This window comes from Semicossyphus pulcher, unplaced genomic scaffold (assembly GCF_022749685.1).
Source record: "Semicossyphus pulcher isolate SPU_LCO1_2020_fin unplaced genomic scaffold, fSemPul1.0.p SCAF_8, whole genome shotgun sequence".
NCBI lineage: Eukaryota > Metazoa > Chordata > Actinopteri > Labriformes > Labridae > Semicossyphus > Semicossyphus pulcher.
In genome coordinates, this window is record NW_027211759.1 from 5,439,488 (window position 1) to 5,460,445 (window position 20,958).

Here is a 20,958-nt window from a genome sequence, read left to right on the forward strand (position 1 = left end):
ACAACACCATCTAAAAATGACATCACATCCACTATGATCGGACAACATGTATGCCATTACTGATACGGATACAGCCAAAGGCTTATTTAGGCCCCAATTAACATAGGGCATCCTGAATCTCTGACTTCGTCCAATATCAAAATACAGCATCTTTCTTAAAAGCCAAACCGTGTTGGAAAATCACATCACACCCACTGTGATCTGATGCAACATATGAGTATAAAAACAACCACCACATCAAAAAACAAAAGCTCGAACAGCTGCATCACTAATCTTTTAAAAACAGCACTGAAATGTGGATTTTCCGCACATCCAAATGGGAAATTAGATCAGGAAGCTCTGGACAAAAACAAGCTCCACGCACACACAATGAATATGCACTTTTATGAACAAGTGCACATGAGGGCCAGTGTCGGGCACAAATCAGCAAACACAAGCACGGAAAAGATGGATAAAGAGACTAGATGGACGCAACAATACAGCCATTATCTACCATTTCATAACGATTAGAGGGTCTCTAAATGAGAGGTACAGAGGGAAGCTGGTCTCCCATTATGCCACTGTCACTGTGCCATCTCACCAGCTGGGTGGGAGCGGCCTACTTCAGCACAAAAGCACATCTAGTGTATGCACTTAGGAGGAAAAGGAAGCCGGATTCCGTCTCTTTTCTGCAAAGGCAAACAGGTCTGAATAGATGGTAACAGAGGGTTTGAATCACTGGAGCTGTGACTGGATGTCTGCAAACAAAGAGCAGACTTGTCAGTCTTTAAGGAGCTGCTGCACTGAACGGTCTGCTGTGCTTTGCTTGAAACCTGGTTGTCAGTGAAGCCCTCCTTTCATCGATTAACTGTCTATCTGCCAGAGGCTTTAAGGAGAGGCCAGGCTTTCTGAGACACCTAACTGATCGCCTCCACCGCACCCCTCTTTTCTTTCTTTCTTTCTCCGTCACAAAAGATGATATCATCCCTCTTCATGCATGGCCAGTGTGCTGCAGAAGACTGCCCATGTGTGTGCACCTGTGAAATGGGTGTGATGCTTTTGCTACTGTCAAGCCACAGCAAAAACACAGAGCATCACACACCTAAAAATTGCAAATCCCAGCGACTGTGAGCCACAAAAAGACCGAAAATCTGTTTTGAAAAGCCGGCAGCAGCATCCAGAGGTACCCGGCTGGAACTGGGTCACCGGGCTTTAAATGAAATGAGGCTGATAATTTATAGAACCAGTGTTTATATGGATCAGCAGATGCTGCTGTTAGTCTGCAGGTGTTTGCTAGGCCCGCGGCGCCGACTGACAGGTGGCACCGGGCAATTAAGACACAGCCACGCATTTGCAAAATTAAAAGACATTTTAGTGACTTACCTCAGTGCCACACGGACTGTGCTTTCATCCTGCCCCGTCGTCATGATTCCTTTCTTAGCAGTCGATAGAAAAGCAACAAAAATGATCTGTATTGGCTGCTTGCCCCGGCAAAAGAGGGAGATAAAAGTGCGCACAGTCTCCCAGGCAGGCGAGCTGACCGAGCAACGGAGCTGCTCACCACGACTTCAGCGCCGCCATTTCAAAACAAACATAAAAAATTATCTTAACGGTGTTGGAACCATGATATAAGCGAGGAGGTGAGGCGGTCCTGTCCGCATGTCGCGTCTATGTGCGCCGCATCTCTGCGCAGTACGGCCGGGATGCTTCAGCTCCGCTGGCTCGAGCCCACATGCAGACTCACTACCACTGCTGCTGGTGCTGCTGGTAGGTGAGCCATTGCCACGCGCGTGCACACATAAACACACATTTAAAAAAGTACATACACGCGCCGCCGTGGCTCTCTGATACGTTCACGCACCGGGGAGGGAGCCGCAATGCGTCAGCAAGCCACGCCCTCAACAGGGAAGTTAGCTGCGAGGTGACGTCATGACAAGGTTGCATATTTTTGTGTTGAAAAACACTTTGTTTTGTAAATATTTAAAGCTGACTTAGATTAACAATCAACAAGATGCAACAAGTGACACGATATGCCAAATTTCACAATACTTTCAAATAAATTCCACATACATATCCAGCAGTTATAACTTACAATAACTCAATAGTGTCTTAATCAAAAAAAAAATTGTTCTATCAAAAGTAACATCGAGCCTGGAAGAGTTTGTATATTAAGTATTTTGTATTATTTACAATTATTTGTTCTTTATTCTTGTTTGTATTTTTTAATTAAGCTTTTAGCATGTTTTTCTTTCCTCCCTGTAAATAAGTAACTACTTTTTCCTTATGGTTTCTTTCTTTTTCTGCAAGTACTTTTTCAGTGATTTTTTTTGGTGACGAAAAAGGAAAAATAGCTCTCAGTGTTTATGTTTTGTCAATAAGAAAATGTGGTACTTAATGATAAGGTACATTAAGCCTGTTGTTCTTTACTGCCTTTAAAAGCAAAGGGGTCAAGATAAACATCATTTTAATGTATTATGAAGTAGGTACTCAAAATCATTATAATTACTGGAAGATAAAAACAAACATTGATTTGCTATAGTAAACTGTGAAACTTTAAAAGTGTCCCGGATTCTGAGCTCATGAAATACATATGAAACACCTGCATGTTTGTGAAATCCATTAAGCAATCAGCGCTGCAAAGTCACTAGTTTCTCATATAAGTGAACTTTTACTGCCACCCTGTGGCCATAAGCCAACATGACACTGTGGGAGCAGAATTGGTGATGGGTGATGGGTCAATACTTTACATCATGAACAGGGAACATAAATGCATTTTTGTTGTTGTTGTTGATGATGGAACAAGAACATATGTTGTTGTTGTTGTTGTTGTTGTTGTTGTTGCTCTGTTAGCCTGTCTCTATCCTGCATCTCCCTCTATCCCATTTTTCAGCCCATCCAGTCAAAGCAGATGGCCGTTCAATGTGAGTCTGGTTCTGCTGGAGGTTTCTGCCTGTTAGAAGGAAGTTTTCCTGCCACCGCTGCCAAATGTTGCTAAGTGCGGCTCATGGTGGATTCAAGTTGGGTCTCTCTCTGAATAAAATAACAAAATGCGGTCTGGACCTGCTCTTTTTGCAAAGTGTCTTGAGAAAACTTTGGTTATGATTTGGCGCTATACAAATACAATTTGATTGATTGAATTTGCTTGAATTTAAGGCAGTTAAAGGTTAGACGATGATGTAGCCTGTCAGAGGACCTAGCCACCTGAAAACCAGGCAGGTTAAAAGTTCACATGAAACATGTAGTAAACATCATTTAACATGAATACTGGACTTTCATAAGTGCTAACAAAGATATCTCTGTTTACTCTGAAATAACTCGATTTAACTGAAATTAGCCACTGCACTTTACACACAGTCGAACAAATGTGTATTATTGATATTCTTTGCCACAGCAAAAAAAAACAACGAAGCAAAGCCAAGTTAAGGCTACATATTTAGTGTTTTGTGTGTTGAAGCCTTTAACCCTCCCACTTCCTGATGAAGCTAATGATACCATGAATGCAGGAGTCCCGTTACAAGCTTATCAAGTTACCGGGGCAGGAAGGCCTGGCAAGCTACAGGCTCACTAAAGACTAGACAGGCGTCAGTGCACATTCAAGTGAAGCCACGCCAAAGAGAGTGATCTGGCTTCTTTACAGAGAGAAAGAGAAACTGCTTCACTTCACTCAGATCCACGATACAGAAAGAAACCCCGAGTCTATTCCCCATTTACTGCAAACCTGTAATGTGTGTATCAGACTCCCAATGTGGTCAGAAAAAACATGGGTTATCTATCAGATTGTTACTTAATGAAGAATTTACTGTATCTCCATCTATAGCTGTTAAGTTCACACTGAAAACTACCACTCTTATGAACTGAAGCCACCGTGGACCGTTCATTCATTTGGACAATTTCTCCAGAAGGAAACTGTTCACAACAAGGTTTTTGTGATCAAATGTTTATTTTCAAAATTGGAGATTAGATTGAGATTGACAGCAAATTATTAGCCTCTATAACATTTAGGATACTAAACATAGATCATTTCAATAAAAATATACAAGGATGTTAGTCGTATTTGTCCTGGTATATTAATACATTCAACAACTGACTGAGAAAACTATCATTGAATACAAGGTCTGAGGATGAAATGTTCGTCATAAGTAAACGAAACATTAATGCTGGAAAAGAAAAGCTTTCAATGTTACAAAACAAAAATCTGTATACCAGTCTGCACTGGAGTGGTGGCTGAAATGTCAGAGATTGGAAACTAAAAAACCCAGACGAAAAATAATAACAAAAACCCCAGAAGGTTTCTGGAGGTAATGGTAGAACGGAAAATCTGGGCTTTTTTTCTAAGATGAAATGACAATGACAAGTATGTAGATTTGCTTGTTCCAGCTTGCCAAATATGCAGATTTAGTTTCACTTTGTCAGTAAGCTGAGTAGTCTGAATATCTCACTAGATTTTGGATGGAAGAAGCATCATTTGAATGCATCACTTTAAGCTGCGGAAATTTCTCCTGGGCTTTCCACAACTTTCCGACATTTCGTCAGCAAATTAATTAAGTTAATAACAATTCATTTCAAATAAACTGACCCCTTAAACTCTGCTAATGAATGCCTCACAACACAACTAAAACAGAAGCTATTTTCTGTCCCTATTGAACCCTATAAATGACTTTTGAATCAGTACCCACATCAATGTTACTAGTGCATCTTTAAGAGTGTGTGTATGTTCACATTGAACAGAACACGATCAAATAGATATGGAATGTAAAAGAAAATACAGATATGTAAACAAAAATGTGTATACAAAATGTAAATGACAAAATGAACACACCTTGTTTCTCATTTGGTCAAATGGATCTCTGGCATATAACAATGATCATTACTGTCCTACCGAGTCAGTTGTACAAATATTGCAGAGTCAGTATTTAGAATATCATTAGTACAGTACAGTTTTCAAACCAAAGTGCAAAAGTTTCTCCTCGTTTGATGTAAAGGAATGTCAGGCTGGTAATCAGTTAGATCTACATGATCAGTGTCTGATTGATATCATGTTGCTTCACAACAAATATGGCATTATGTGACATGTTTACAGATGTGTAACACAGAATATGTAACATTTTTGCAGTCTCAGAACTATTCACTTCAGATATTCACGAATGTTTGTAGGAATCGCGTCACAATAAACAAAACATAGAAAGATAAGAAGGCTGTGCATCCCAACTCAGCGGCTTTGCGCTACTATTGCACATTCGCACATGTTGGACCCTACTACCTCTTTGATGCTCCTTTGTTTTTAAGGTGTCTCGCTGCTGCTTATTACTTATATTATTTTATTGTTGAATTGATGGCGAGTTGCACATTCAATTTTGTTGTACCTGGTGCAATGACAATAAAGATATTCTATTCTCCCTTTTTTAGGGAGCCTATTTTAACACCTGGCCAGGGACTACAGCTGTAAACTAGCCCTTTGGCTAACTCTGGCATATTTACAGAAATGTTGATTAAAAGCTATTGTCCCTGTAAAATAGAAGAAGAATGAAGAATGGCCATAGTCACCACCATCCCAAGCGTTCTTTGTGTGCAGTTTAAAATGTACTCCTGACATCACTGAATATAAAAGCTAGTTTGCTGTTCACTTCCTGCAGCAATATCTACAATTCACAACAACTAACGTTTTTTCTCATGTTAGGAGTCCGGTGCTCCACCGTCTTTGGATTTTCATTCGGGCATTCCTGACTTCTCTCTTTGTTTAGTTCCAGTTTCTGTTTGTGCACACCACCCTGCAGTTTCATGGCCCTTTTACAGGGAGTTGTGGGTTTTTACCCGGTCTTAATTAGAAACAAGTGGCACTTGCCTTCTTAAAATGAAAGTGGCATTCATTAATATATGCAAGTAGATTCCGGCACACTGTCTAACATGCAAAAAACACATTTATTTGGTGCTCATGCCTGATGAAGGTCAAGCACCGTTGCAGGAGTGTGCAGGAGTTTACTTGCATTTTTTGATGGATTATTTCCTCTTCTACGCACCTGACCTGTGAAATACATGTGCACTGATTTCTCTACTTTGATTCATTAATATAAGATGGTTTGGAAACACGTCATGAATCCAATTTGTTCAGAATCTTTCTCAAGAACAGAATAAAGAAAAATATTAATGAATGAGGCTCATTGTTCTTCAATAACACATTTGGATGAAACACTTATCAGTTGAAAAGTAACGACTTGAAACAAGACTGTGTCAGAAAACTTTACAGTTTTTAGAAAGGCAATTAAAAAAAGGAAATATAAAGAGTGGAAGAGCAAAAAGGACGTTCTGCACAGCTCTGTATAAAGTTGTTCAGGGGTCATCATTACCTCAGCTGTGAAAACACAGATATGAAGATATAAAAGGAATATAAAGCTCTGTTGTAGCATAGCAGAAATAGTATTAGCACACCTCCATGCCGTGCTTACAGTTATACAGGCTATGGCACTGTCTGACTCCACTGTTCTGTACTGTGCTGGTCTGATTTCTGTACCTTGCTAGAAAATTAAAGATTCAAACAACTCGTTCTAGAAATGCGACGTACAAAAATCACCTTTTAGCTTTTTAAAGTGCAATGTTCCTCTAATGTTCCAATGTGTTGACAATAGCAGCAACCCACAATCATATATATTGTTTAAAACCAGCACCGATTAAAAGATTAAACCCATGTTAGTGATTTAACAGGAATGTGACAGTTAAACCGCATATGTCCAAATGGGCCAATCATCTTTTCCACACTTGAAATCTTAATAAATTAAGATAATTAAGGTTAATATAAAAACACACTATTGCTGGTATATCAGTTCAAAGTGTAATTTGTAACCAGCAGATCCTCCAAAAGGCTGCAGGTATTTTAGCTTCTTCGTCCGCGGTTGGCTCCGGTTGTAACTCTTGATTTTCCTGGCTGACGGTCACTATCCTTTTTAGTTCGCCTTCATCTGAGTGTCGAATTGTTTCTTTTTCTTTGGATTTTCACTTCTTTTTGAAGTTGTATCTGTAGTCATCCATCTTTTCTTTGTTTGTTCAGCCATAGTAGATTACTGTTTACTTGCAGCACTTGCAGAGAGCGGAAAAGCAGCCGCTTAGCTCCGCCTACCCTCTCTGGCAGACCAACCACTGCTGGCTGATGGAGAACGCGTCACTAACTTTTTTGATGGTTTTTATCCAGTTTGTCTATTTATTAATCAGTCTACTCAATAATATTTGTATTTATTTTAGATCGTATGCATCGTTTATTATTGTCTCTATGTCGCTGTGTTTTCCTTATGCCTTTTATGTACAAGCTGCTCCAAACTCATTGCCCCAAGAGGGTATGCAGACGAAAAAGTGCAGGACAGAATTTATAATTCATCACCTCTCCACTTTCTACATACAGTCCCTGCTCCCTGCCTATCACCTGTTGTCAGTTACAGACACAATAAATTATTTCATCGTTACTTTTAGAATGAACCCATGAACCCTGTTCACCCTGATTTTTTCACCCTGGAATGTCTGTCTTCAAAGTTCCCTTTTTGTGATAAAAGAAGGAATGATGGAAAGAAGAAAAATACACAAAACAACAGGACCAACTCCCAGGTAAGACAAAGCCATACGGAGAAAAACAGAGTCACCTGATCGAGGAGAAAGTGTCAGTTACAATCGATCACTCGAGCACTCAAAGCCTTTTTCCCCTCGTTTGACTGCAGCCACCAGAGGGCAGCATGATTACCTTTCCTAAAGGGACAGAGGGCAAAGAGGAATCTTCCCAGTCTATTCTACGTCAGAAGCTTCGTTGTCAGAGGGGAGGTAGTTGTTGCCTTTTACCCGGACGTAGTGGACGTGACTGCCATTGGGTGAGTAGGATCCACAGGAGCAGAGCCGACCAGTGAACAGGTTCTCGATGTCCTCCAGCGGCAGGCCCTTTGTCTCCGGGAGGCAGCCGTAGACGAAGACGAGAGCCAACACCACCAGGCCCGAGTAAAAGAAGAAAACACCTGCAGGAGGGAATCACATAAACATTTTAACTGTTATGTTACAAGAGCTACGACTTCCAGTATTAAAGAAAATCCTTTTCAGTGTCTTACCGTAATAGGTGAGAAACTCAGCGGCATGAAGGAAGGTCAGAGACACGAGGACGTTGCAGATCCAGTTGACCCCGGCTGAACAAGCGTTGCCGGTGCTGCGTGCCCACAGCGGGAAGATCTCTGAGTTCACTGTCCAAGGCATGGCGCCCATACCTAACACACAAACACACAGAAGCATTCCTTAACTGTGTATTTGTTATTATGAGCATTCACATAATAATTGTTGGTTTAGGCCTTTGTAAGTGGGAAGATTATTTTCCATGTTAAGGTTATCTCATAAATTTGGATGTATGAGATTTTTGTGGTTTGATGTGCTGTAAACTTATCATAAACATAGGTTGTTTTTTTAAGCCACTAGCATCTTTTATTAAATGTGGAAAGAGTTCAAAATGGTTTTTAATAGGACAAAAACACAAATCAAGGAGAAATTTGTTTTGGACCTGGAGCAAAGAATGCAAGGTAGAGGATGAGGCCCATCAGGATGATCCAGGAGTAGGAAGTTGGACAGTAGTTGTAAGCCCAGATTGGACTGCCAGCCTCTTCTGTCTGATTGGAACACCTGGATGGAGGAAACATTGCATCAATTTATAGTAATAATTGTGTAAATAAATGTTTGCTGAGTCACTATCTATCTATCACCGAATGAGGTAACACAATGGTGATTGAGCCTATGACCCACTGATGAAAGCCTTTGCATTTGCAGTATTACAGACTGGCTGTCTGTGGCGACTTTCACGGAAAAAAATAGCGCCCAGTTAGTGACGGGTTTCCCATCAGCCAGCAGTGAACACTGAGCAAACAAAGAAAAGATGGATGACTACAGATACAACTTCAAAAATAAGTGAAAATCCAAAGAAGAAGAAACAAACTCGACGCTCAGATGAAGCAAACAGTCTGAAAAGGAAAGCGACCGTCGGCGAGGAAAATCAAGAGTTACAACCGGAGCCAACTGTGGACGTCACACATGCAGCACTGTCTGGATATCTGGGAAGTGTGCACCCACAATCAGGTAAGACAAATCTAGTACAAAAGCAACTATGTTTGATATATTTTAAAAGTAACAGTCGCATCCTCCTTTCAAATTACAAAGAAGCTGCTACTTCTTCAGCTTTAGTGCGAGTAAACTTGTTCATAAGCGTGATGCATTCACTTAACAGAACAAGGTTTGCCTTATTTTCAGAATTAATGAGATTATCATCTCAGAACTCTGAGAAAACTTTTCAAGGGAAAAAATCTGCTCCATTTTTCCTGAATAAAGGAGATAACTAAAAAGGGTTGCCCCTGCTGATCAGTAGCCAAGCAACAGTCCGCAATGTATCTGACATCATTTTAGACGTAACTTAAAACTAACAATTTATGTAGATACCTGTATTGACCCATTACTAAATCATATATAGTCCTGCTGTAGGATCAGGCTGATAGGCAGCAGCACATGCAGTCCATGCAGTAGGCTGCTTTGACCTATCCTGTCAATCATGAAAACATTAATTTTCTTGCATTACACATTCAAACATTTGATATACATTTGTTATTGATTTAATAAGAAAACATGTCGAGCTATTTCCTATGCAAATCACAGGTGCTTTTACTGTTGTTGGATTTTAAAGAGGCAAACATATAAAGAAGTTAATGCAGCGATTGGGGGTTTGTCCTGTGACACTCATGCAACTTTCCCAAATGTTTTAAACTCTTTATTCACTCGGTGTCTGACCTTCCCCAGGCGGCGTGGTCTTCGGACGCTTCATTGACAGGGACGCAGGAGGAGTTGAACACTGTTGTGCCGTTTTCACGATAGCAATATCCACAATCTGGGTCCAACATGCAGAGCTCACAGGACCTGGAGGACAGAGCTACATGTAAAGCCTCATACTAAGCATTGATGCACACACAGGCCTGACAAATGATTTTATGGAGCTACAGACACAAGCATGCATAAAACTCTGTCAGCTGTGATAACAACAGAGATACTTAGGCTTTAAATCAATGTCCAGCAAGGCAGGCAGAACAATCACATGTATAATACTTTGGTCAGATCATACAGGTAAGACCCCATGAGTTAAGTTTAGCTCAATTTAAGTTCTGTTTGTGTGTTTTGATCGTTTGGACAGCTCCAACAGCACTTTAGATATACTCTTTAATTTGTGTAGCAGAAACACGACTCATTCGGACAGAAATATCACTTTTTGTGACGTGAAGACGTTTACCAAGAAGCAGCTTGTTAATTATAACTGCACATTTTTAAACCTGTCTAACAAAAAAAATATTGTTAAGTTGTTTAAGCCAACACAGGACATCCTAAGGCATCCAGTGTCCTTTAAAACCCCGGATGAACTTTGCCTGATGAGCCTTTCAACAACTCCTTTTGAATTGACTGCAATTTACAGCCAGCGTGCTCTCTTACCCATACAGTCTGCAGGTTGAGTTTTGCGGGTCCACTGGATGGAGGGTGACGGGGGGAGAACTCTGAGCAGAGAGCAAGAACCCGACTGCCAGTAAAGTCAGACTCAGACCAGTACCTGCATCAGAGACAATAAAGATTATTTATTTATTTATCTTTTGCTTTTCTTACTGTTTCAAATCTTTTTCTGTTTTTCTTTCCTCTGATGTGATGTTTTTTTTATCATCTTTTATTCCTTTTATTTGCATTTATTCTTGTTGACCTTTTGTGTTTGCATTGTTTTCTTGCCCTTTGTATTTTTATAGACTACTTCTGTTAGGGATCAGAGAGTCAGAGACAGGGTACACAGGAGGCACAGGGACTACCTCTGTTTAGCCTGACTATTGACTGATTATCTATCTGAGTTCATGCCTTTGCCTTGTCTGTCAAAGCACTTTCTAAACATCTGTTTTTAAAGGTGCTATATAAATAGTTATTATTATTGTTATAAATAAAGCTCTGAGATGGAAGAAAGAAAGCTTTGGACTTCAACCAAAATCAATAGAAAGATATTGCATTGTAGAAACCTTCCCTGTACATTGTTTTTCCCAATTTAAAACTATAATAGAGCATTGATGTCTCAATAAATGATCAAATTACTGCAAGCAAGAAGCATTCTGTTTCACTATTTTGTTACGGATTTATATCAAAACTGTCTTTTAATTAGCAAACCACTTGCCTTAAATAACTATCTATTATCTAAACTGCTTATCCTGGCGAGAGGCAGGGTACGACCTGACTGATCGCCAGCCAATCTCAGGGCTGATACATAGAGACAGACAACCTTTCACTCTCACAGCTACGGGCAATTTAGAGTCACCAATCAAACTAACGTGCATGTCTTTGGACTGTGGGAGGAAGTCGGAGTACCTGAGGGGGAAAACCATGCACGCACAGGGAGAACATGCAAACTCCACACAGAAAGGCCCACTATATCTGAACCGGGATTCAAGTAGTATACAGTATATCATTTCTGCAGAAAGGGGTCTATCAATCAAAAGAAACACAAAGGATGTAGTTTGAAGAGGCGGTGAACAACAGGAAACAGAGCATCAAGCAATTAACAACCGTGCTCCATCACAAGTAGGCAACAATATTCAAAAGACCGTCAATGTTAGACATTTCAATATGGAATATTATACATATTTAGGCTCAAAGTTCATCAATCAATTATCAAGTAAGTAATGAAGTTGAATAACAAACCTAAAAGGCTGCCGAGGGTCAGCTTCCTGCGGCCCACTCTCTCTACAAGCCAGACTCCAACCATGGTGAACATAAAGTTGGTGGCAGAAGTTGCAGCAGCCAACCAGATCGCCTGTTTTACATCCCGCACCCCTCCCATCTGCAGAATGGTTGCACTGTAGTACCTAGAGATGTTAAAGAAAATAGATTCACAGATAAGAGTATTCACATTCAAACCTTAATCTAAATCTCAGTTTGATTCACTTTGATTTACCATTTGAGCTTTTACTATATTGTGCAATGTTACATAATTATGTGGGAGCCATTACAAGATCAATAGATGACCTACATGACTGTGTTTATCCCAGACAGCTGCTGGAACATCTGGAGGCCACAGCCAACGATGAGAGCCCTGCGAGTCGGACCGTGGCTGAGGATCCGCAAAATAACAAGGCCTCCTAAAGAACAGTCACAAAACTGATAAATATTTTAATTTTCACTCACATATTTCTGTTCTGTTTCTACTAACTGGCTATCAATGGCGTTTTTTTCATATCTAGAAGTCTTTCACCTCCACCAGCCTCCTTCTCCTCCTCCTCGACGCTGGCTTTGATGGTGGCATACTCCTTTTCAACGCCTTGTCCTCCTCTGATTCGGTCGAGAACTTGACGGGCCTCTTGACTCCGGCCCTTTTGAAGGAGCCAACGGGGGCTCTCCGGCAGGAAGAGGAAGCCGACGAACTGCAGCACAGCAGGGACAACGGATAAACCCAGCATGTACCTGCAGCACGGAGAGAACAAGAAGTGAAAGGAAGAAAATAACTTGAAAGAGACCTCAGCCACCACTGATTCTCAAGTTGGGGTCTTAAGTCTTGTTTGTATGACAAGGAGTCAATTTCAAGCTGCAGAAAAGAAAACTGAAGCTTCTGATCCTTTTACATACTTCTTTCAGACTTGATAGGCATTGTAGTTAGAGAACCTTTAAACTGAGGAATCAATCAACGAATCAAATAGTATTCATGGAGAACTATCACAGCTATGTGTCAATTAGTTTACTTAGTGAGTCAGGAACACCCTGAGGAATACGGGAGATAGAGACAGGGTACTCAGAAGTAAAGTAAAGCTCTGTCGCAGCTGTTTACATACACAGAAGACAGTGTAGTGTAAAACAAACCTCCAGCCACCGTGGCTCATGTAGCTGAAAGCTCCATCGACCACACTGGCTATAAACTGGCCACCAGTGAGGAAGAGCGTGTTGACGGTGACCAGCTGGCCTCTCTGGTGAGGGGGAGAAACTTCTGCGATGTACACCGGAACTGTCATGGAGGCGATGCCTGATGAGGAAATACAAGAAATGATTAAATTCTGACTTAGACAAAAAGGTTTCTTAAATCCATTTTAAGGCAAAGAAATCTTTTAAATGTAGGCACCAGTTCTATATAGTCACACGATCTAGTCCTATGCTTCATTCTTGCATAAACATGCCAATAGTAGTACTGGAAATGCAGGTCAGACGGACTTTGGACTTAGACAGACTTTTAAAAGCAATGATCCAGAGGCAACTTTTAGCTGGAAGTTTCAACCACGTGACCCTTACTTAAGAGTTTACTTGTTACAGGCAATTCAGGTCATTTGGAAACTGAGACGCAGCCTGTGCAGTCGACCTGATTTGGCTTGGAAGCTACTGGATATTCTGAGTGATACTACAAAGCTTGTGTAGTGTATAAAAAGGACTTTGAAGTACTGATTCAAGCTCTTTAATGAATTGAAATTGAAAAAGAACAGGTTTTGAAATGTACTTGAAGTATAAAATTTAATATTATCCCTGTGAAGGATCTAGAAGCTGTTTCTGATCAAGGTTAACTGAACCTAATTCAATATTAGGAAGACTATTAAACTTAAATATTGTTGGCTGATCAGTGTTTGTCCCATACATTTTAATTGAAATCAGTCTTGATGTCGAGAAGGCACGCCATAATGCAAAATAAAAACAAATGTTGATTCCCCTCAAATGCATCTCGATATTTTAGAATTGGGAATTTAAACAAGAAATATGCCAAACTGCTCTGTGGATGAGCGTTCAGATCACAAACCAAAAACAAGCTTTAGCATCAGACCAAATGGCTAATTTAACTTGTATATGTTTAAAATTTCCCTTTTTTCATAAATTCGAAACATCAACTCACCTATTCCCAATCCAACTATGATTCTGCCCACAAGAAGCACCACCTTATTCGGGGCTACACTCAAGATGATGCCACCCACGCTGAAGATGAAACTGGCCAAAAGGATGCAGATCCTTCGCCCGAACCACCCATTCAAGAAGCCTCCACTCAGGGCAGAGAGTGCAGCAGCCCCAACAGTACTGGAAACCAGCAGCTCCTGCCACAGGTTGTTCAGGTTCATCTCCTTCTTCAGGAGCAGCATAGCCCCGGAGACCACTCCTGTGTCATACCCGAAGAGAAACCCTCCAAGGGCAGAGAAAAACGCCAATATGTAGATGAATGTAGGCGTGGAGGAGTCATCCTTGTCCAGGTGATCCCCAGGAGTGGCAGAGTGTCCAGATGGAGGTCCAATGAGACTCTGCTGTCCATCATCAGTCACTTTCTGATTTCTGCTGCCCATAAGGACGCTTCAAGCTGTATTCATTGTGGCTGCTGGACATAAGACAAACAAGGAGTTAAGCACTCCAACGGTTAGTTTGACAACCTGGGTCTTACACTCGTAATAATAAGGAGCAGCTTCGTTGCGCACAGAATTGTCAAAACATAGCAGAGTTGAGAGAAACTGCGCCTAGAAGTAAACGAAATAATAATCCAGCGTTCTTAACAATACCAGACGTCCAAGTAATCCCAACTGAAAGTTATCACCTCAGCTCCAGGGAAAAAACAGGGAAGTACGCATTACGCAACACGTCTAGACGTTATCAGCTATAATTGCTAACTTAAAAAACGATACCATCTCGCGATAGCGCCCTCTGGGTCACTGTACTATGGTCCTACTGGTTCAGCAGTTTTCACTATCAAGTCATCTTAGAAACTACCTTAGCAGTGCATATTGATGGCTTCAAACGCATATTTCCCACGTACAGTAGTTCTACTCTGTGTGCGGCCATGTTTACGTGACGTCACATGACAACCAAAACAGAAAAGAGTTCTTTTTTTTTGCAAAAAACAAATATAAATTATAGATTTATGAATATAAAGAATGGGTGATAAAAAATAATTGAGTACCCCCTCACCAAACCCCCCCCCCCCCGAAAAAAAAATAAAACAAAGACACCATTTCTATACTGCGTAGCGCCAAACTTCATTGAAAAACTTTTATTTTAGTGAATCCCCGTTAATCGGCAAATTGTATAGAAGTTAAAACAGAATTGCACATCATTTATTGGGCGTGTCGTCATTTCGGCTGATCTTTTTTTTCCGAATTTATTTAATTTTGTCTATAAAACATGCATTAATGTTGTATTTACATCATATGAACAGTATTTTACTGTTGACCAATAATGGCATTATTACTATCAAATTCATACATATATTGTATACCAAATAAATATTTCGTTGTCTCAATCAATTCGGCCAAAAAAATCTCATTATAGTCGAATTCTATATGGACAATACCTACAGGATAGGATTGGTCCACATTGTTGTCCACAGCAGAATATCTAAAAGCCAACTGGGAATGTGAGTAGCAAGTAACCTCTTGCTTTACATATTAATACAGACTCAAAATGCAGCATGTAAACTTGTAAGTAAATTATTAAGTAAAGTAAAGAACCACGGCATGTCAGCCAAAACCAGTATTCAAACTAGGTCTTCAAGTATCCGCCCATGAAACCTACACACAATGTATGACATACACCTGTCGCAGTAAGTTGAAAATCTGACAGGTAAGCTTGGGCTGCAAACTGGCTCACACGGTAGATGAAATATAAAACGTCACAACAACAACAACACACATACACCCTATCTTAACATTTTGTATGCAGAATAGTTCCAACTATACCTCTGAAATGTATATGTGTAGCACTGCCGCCAGCTGCTGGTGTCATCCTGTTCAACAAACGGGAAGTTTGTATGATGGCCCCGGATCATATGATGTGGGCGGAGGAAAAGGAGGGACACGCCCATTAACATTGTAATTAATAGTGAACTTACCTGTGCTTCAAGACTTCTCACACAGACAGCTGGTTTTATAGGCTATTATTAGCCTAGTTAAACAGCAGGAATTTGCATTACTTGAAATAAATGCTAACTTTAGGATACAGTATGATCCTTAAACGATAACTACATGTTTTCGTAGCAGCTGTTTCTTATCCGTATCTGAAAACTCAACGATGACATTCTATCATTTATATTAAGGAACAGCAAAATAAAACATAAATTAAGATTTAAATTCACATGTTGAGATTATTTTAAAGTGTTAAGTATAAATACCGTATTTACAATGCTACATGCGCACTCCAAAACTAGTCGAATGGTGGGACTAGAACAATAAAGTTAAAATATCTTGAAGTATCCATAGCTTTCTCTGAAATAATATATGCCGAATTGAGATATATCTCCCAGGAAGTTGTTAAAAGTTTGAATAGTTTCTCTGCGTGTTAAGTAAGCCTGTCCATTTGCAAACAAACATTAAAATACGTAATTTTTGGAAGGAAATACGGCGGTGCCAAGTCTATTTTACTCGCGTTAAATCAGTAACTGACATCAGACAGCGATTAGGGTGGTAGCTTCTGGATGCCTTTCGACTATAAGAGGTTCGCTGTTACAACAGTCGGTCTAATTTGAACGAAATAATGTTTCAGGGCTAAAATCAAACTTCACTGACAGTTTAACTGAAACGTGGTCTGTCTGTGATTCTCCGTGACTCCATCCCCCCCTCCCCCGGTGCTGCGCGCGCGTTGACCGTTTCCAGTTTCCTCTTTGACACACGGGAAGTTTTTTTCTGGTCGGAGTCATATGATGTGACTGTAAAGAAGGAGGAACGCCTGTCAGAGAGGCTTATTTTCCATGAAAACAACAAAATAAAGTGTGCAGCCCCACAAAGAGGAACATGTTCTCGTGCCGGGGGAAAGTTAGCCGAGGACCGTGATGTCATCGTCGGAACTGAAACTACGCGACACTGAAAGCTTCCCTGGTTGTGACAGCCGGTTAGCCGAATTGTAGCTAATATTTAGTAATGTGATGTAACGATATAAGTAGCTGTAGTTGCACTTCTCTTCTCATGCTACTGTAGCAATGCTGTTACGGCAGTGTGGTCGCCACTCGAAGCCCATTCTTCGGCTCTGAGGGACAGTTCTGATCGACCTAAATGCACGTGAACCCGTCAGCTGGAAAACAGTATTTCAAAGACCATGGTTAACCAAGAGGAGTTGGAAGAAAGGTTGAAGAAGCTTCTGGTGAGGCTGAACAGCCCTCAAGAAGGCAGACAACTCAGCACACTGATTCAGATCATCCATGATCTGCTTTTCCTGGCACACACAGACAATGGTAGGAAACAATATCTTCCTGCATGTTAATCATGCTGCCTGTCTATAACGGACACGATTTCTTTGACATGTTGTTTCACTGTATGAGTAAGATACACAGATAAATTATAATTCTATAGTGTAACTACTAATTAACATTAAACACAAGAAGTGTCATCACCAAAGTTATTGAAAACATAAAAAGTACTCTGCATGCACAAATATTCCCCTTGTGAATGTTATACTATTTTATATAATATTTATTGATTACTACCGTTGCATTGAGGTGTAAACATCATCTTAATGGTGATCAGATGGTGGAGCTTATTGTGTTGTCTTCATGTACTGTAGGGTACAGTAGTTTCATCTTTAACAGTGCATCATATACTAAAGAATAGAAAAAGATCATATATTTGTATGTAAGATCTTAATTCCTAAAGTAACTATTAACTATAGCTGTACAATAAATACAAAAGACATAAAAGTACCTTACTTATTATAATAAATTGTTTACTTTTTGTACTCAGACATAGGCCTACTTTTATGTTGAAATCTTTAATCAGGACTTGCTGAAGAAATTAGTCAATGACAGAACAAAATATATTTTCTTATGATTAATTGTTAAACTGATTAGTTCTTCTTAATTGCCATAATTGTTTCTGTTTCTCCTACTTTAATTATAAAAAAAGGGAATACTTTAGGTTTTCATAGTTTGGTCTCTAAAATTGTGATAAATTCTTTATCTAATTATTTCATTTACGTCTTTTGCTTTCCCAAAAGTAAGTTTGTTTGTTTCAGTGATCTTACTGCTGTGATTGAGTGCTGCAAATTTTAACAATAGTTGAAAACAAAAGTCAACAAAGCTTTAATATACATTTTAAAATAACAATGACCTTTCAAGACTGTGTCCATTCCTTCAAAGCCAACTTGTCTCATCATGTCTTCATCTCTGTTGCTCTTTTAATGCAGCAGCGGAACTGTTTGAAGACAAAGACGTCCATACCCCACTCACAGTGGTGCTGGCATCCTACACGAACAGCAGAGGAGTCCAGCAGGTACTGCAAGACATCACAAACTATGGGGCTGCTTTAAAAAAAAAAGGGCATAATCTAATGACAAATATCCTAGAAACAGCTTTTAAGGTGCTCAAAGGAAATGGAAATGCGTGCCATGTTAAATTGAAAAGGCATTAAACAGCATCGCCTGCTAGGATAGTTTCTGCTGTCTGTCCTGTAACTTAGATGTAATCCACAGCTGGCATTCCTGTGTCTGATCCAGCATGTTTATGGCATCCCGTGACTGCTGTATACTGCAAGTTTATCAGAAGGGGGATTGCAGCATATCACAAACTGAAAGTAAGATTGTGTGACTCATGTACCTGTGAGGTCATACCTGACAGACTCATTTTAAGGCTTAAACTAAGCTTAAACTAAGCCTTAAAATAGTAGGTATTAAGCACATAACGCACATGTAAACCAAAATACACAGGCATATGAAACAGGCATAAAGGGTGCAATATCTCCTTGCTTACTGTATCAGAATATATAGCAATATATAGAATTGTATCATGTATCATGATATGTCTCAGACCACTAGTTTCTTGCCAATACACATGTTTGTATTATAACATGTAAGATTATGTTTCATATATATATTTGTTGAGCAGTTTGCTTCACACACAGTAGCATTGATTCAGTTATTTCTCATGTAACAGGGGTCTGTATTGGTTCTGGAAGAGTGCTACTTTTGGCTCAAACATTTCTTTAAAATGCCTCGGTCCTTAGCTGGAACATTGCTTGAGAATCTAATAATTATCTGACATTTACCTCTGACAATACCAAAGTATCTGCATGTTAAGGTATACTGTCAAAAGGGGCTTATATAAAATTTTCTTTCATCTATGTTGGAATTTTTATTTTCTTTTTAATGTTGATTGTTTGACCAGCCTATTCACTTCATACTGTGCAATCTTCTTGCTTGCAGGTGGGTTGGTCATTGCTGTGTCGGCTCATTGAAATATGCCCCGGTACACTGCACGAGCTGACCAGACCTCTACTGGCCAAGGACTGGGAGGTACTGGGAGTGCACCAGTAAGTAAAGACATACTTATGATTTATGTGTGATGCACTATCATCAGTTGTGCAGGAGTGAATTCATATTTCCTTGTCATACCATCCTAGTGGCTTGTGTCACATGGAAGTACATGACAATATCACAGCAAGTATTTCAACGACTATTGGATGCATTGCTTTGACATTTTTCGCAGGCATTCATGTTCATCAGAGGATTAATCGTACTGACTTTGATGATACTGTCACCAACTTTTCTTAGAGTGTGATCAGCAATCATGGTTCTTAGATGGTGTCTCCTACTGTGGTTTTTTTCTGTTCTCATCCATGAGATTGACATTCATAGTTTGGAATGAAAAATGTTGGCAGCTATTGGATTGATTACAATAACAGTACAGACATTCATGCTCCCCCTCAGGATGACATGTGATTGTTAACTGTTCATCTAGCCAACATCTGGTCATTTTTTACTTTGGTTCAAAATTCTTCCCCTCACTTATCGAGCCCAACATGGTCAGGCCCCAGAATATTTGGCAGAACTCTTCCCCCATACTCATCAGCTTGTTCCCTAAGGTCCAACACACTTCACCTGCTGTCTGTTTCTCGAACACGCCTTAAGACTCGTGGTGATTGTGCTTTTGAAACCTCTGGAATGCCATGCCTTATCTATATGGTTCTACTGACTCTGTTGAGTCTTTAAAAAAACTGTTAAAAACATTCTTGCATGATTTTTATAATGTGGTTTAGTGAGCTGCCTTATTGTTTATGATTTTATTTCTGTGTATTGTATTTTGTCCGTGTGAAGCACTTTGTGACTTCTGTCTGTGAAAAGTGCTATATAAATAAGATTCACTTACTTACTCAGGCTACTTACTGCTTAATGACCATATACCTGTAAAATGTAAAGACATTCCCAGCCACCTCAGATGCACTCTATCTATTGCTCGATACCAAATTTTAGCATGCTAACAAGTTGAATTAAGTCTGTGAACATAGTAAACAACCTTTACCAAAGGCAGGTGAATTGTCATGTGAGCATGTTTGAGACAAATTGATTGACTCATTGTTCTTTAATACCAGCATGATTAGTGTCCAGATGTAAAAGCATAATTTCACATCAGATCGTTGAACTCTCTGGGAGCTAAGAATGAATTTTAGCTGCGTTGCTTTTTCTCACGTCTATTTTTATTCTAGTGTTAATAGACTTGTGTTCTTAGAGATGTTTCAGATCCAAATTCTACAGATGCCATTTCCAGTTTTCAGTTCCTGTTCATTGTACATAAAGAGCCCTGCTCATATTTTACCAAACCTTTTCAGTTCCTTTGTGCTATCATCTAAGCACACTTATGTTACCGTGGCTGATGATGGCTTAATGATAAGCTATTTAAAATTGTGCAGCAACTTTCTCTACATTTGCAAACGTGAAGCCCTTCAATGCAAACTCAAGCCTCAGTCTTGAATCCCTTTATCTTTGTCTACAGCATTGGTTAATGTTCTGCCTGTACTGATGTGTTCTCCAGGCAGATCCTGAAGGCTCTATCTCAGTACAGCAAAGACTGCAAGGTGACCATGGTTGGACTCAGAGCTCTGGCTCTTCTGCTCAGATCAGGTATATGGTTACCCAGGTGATATGCTTCAACGCTTGGGATTTTAATGGAGTATTTTAGCAGGATACAGTTTTATGTTATGAATTTGAAAGTAAATAATTAAAAGTATTACCATGAACTTAGGAATTATCTGG

General features: G+C 39.8%; 3 protein-coding genes across 9 annotated transcripts in view; 1 reads left to right on the forward strand and 2 right to left on the reverse strand.

The window, feature by feature from the left end:
* Positions 1-1,689, reverse strand: part of kif21a (kinesin family member 21A) — a 70,257-nt gene extending 68,568 nt beyond the window's left edge. For all 6 annotated transcript variants that reach the window (XM_069685650.1, XM_069685648.1, XM_069685649.1 and 3 more), the window contains exon 1: positions 1,363-1,689. In XM_069685650.1, the coding sequence (XP_069541751.1) occupies positions 1,363-1,406 (44 nt within the window). In that variant the 5' untranslated portion in view covers positions 1,407-1,689. The remainder of the gene's footprint in view (positions 1-1,362) is intronic.
* A 4,690-nt stretch (positions 1,690-6,379) lies between these two features.
* LOC138613258 (proton myo-inositol cotransporter-like) lies at positions 6,380-15,712 on the reverse strand. 2 transcript variants are annotated; one of them, XM_069686889.1, is made up of 11 exons: positions 15,684-15,712; positions 13,862-14,332; positions 12,850-13,009; positions 12,248-12,456; positions 12,026-12,134; positions 11,698-11,861; positions 10,459-10,573; positions 9,769-9,894; positions 8,498-8,616; positions 8,058-8,210; positions 6,380-7,967 (listed from the first exon to the last, which is right to left on the reverse strand). In XM_069686889.1, the coding sequence occupies exons 2-11, from the start codon at positions 14,298-14,300 to the stop codon at positions 7,744-7,746; spliced, it is 1,818 nt and encodes a 605-aa protein (XP_069542990.1). In that variant the 5' UTR covers positions 14,301-14,332; positions 15,684-15,712; the 3' UTR covers positions 6,380-7,743. The 2 variants fall into 2 exon arrangements, with proteins under 2 accessions (XP_069542990.1, XP_069542989.1); XM_069686888.1 differs by lacking the exon at positions 15,684-15,712 and adding an exon at positions 14,719-14,769.
* Positions 15,713-17,023: 1,311 nt separating this feature from the next.
* lrrk2 (leucine-rich repeat kinase 2) overlaps positions 17,024-20,958 on the forward strand; it is a 32,950-nt gene continuing 29,015 nt past the window's right edge. Inside the window, exons 1-4 of the mRNA XM_069686972.1 lie at positions 17,024-17,170; positions 18,118-18,203; positions 19,132-19,238; positions 20,738-20,826. Of these exons, the coding sequence (XP_069543073.1) occupies positions 17,035-17,170; positions 18,118-18,203; positions 19,132-19,238; positions 20,738-20,826 (418 nt within the window). The 5' untranslated portion in view covers positions 17,024-17,034. The remainder of the gene's footprint in view (positions 17,171-18,117; positions 18,204-19,131; positions 19,239-20,737; positions 20,827-20,958) is intronic.

What these genes read in the sequence shown, in the direction of transcription:
- LOC138613258 (XM_069686889.1), bottom strand. Translation starts at nt 14,300, where the DNA reads ATGGGCAGCAGAAATCAGAAAGTGACTGATGATGGACAGCAGAGTCTC. An exon ending in CATAGTTGGATTGGGAATAG is followed by an intron (nt 13,010 to 13,861) that starts GTGAGTTGATGT and finishes TTTCCTCATCAG; the next exon opens with GCATCGCCTCCATGACAGTT. An exon ending in GACCACGCCGCCTGGGGAAG is followed by an intron (nt 8,617 to 9,768) that starts GTCAGACACCGA and finishes TCCTCCATCCAG; the next exon opens with GTGTTCCAATCAGACAGAAG.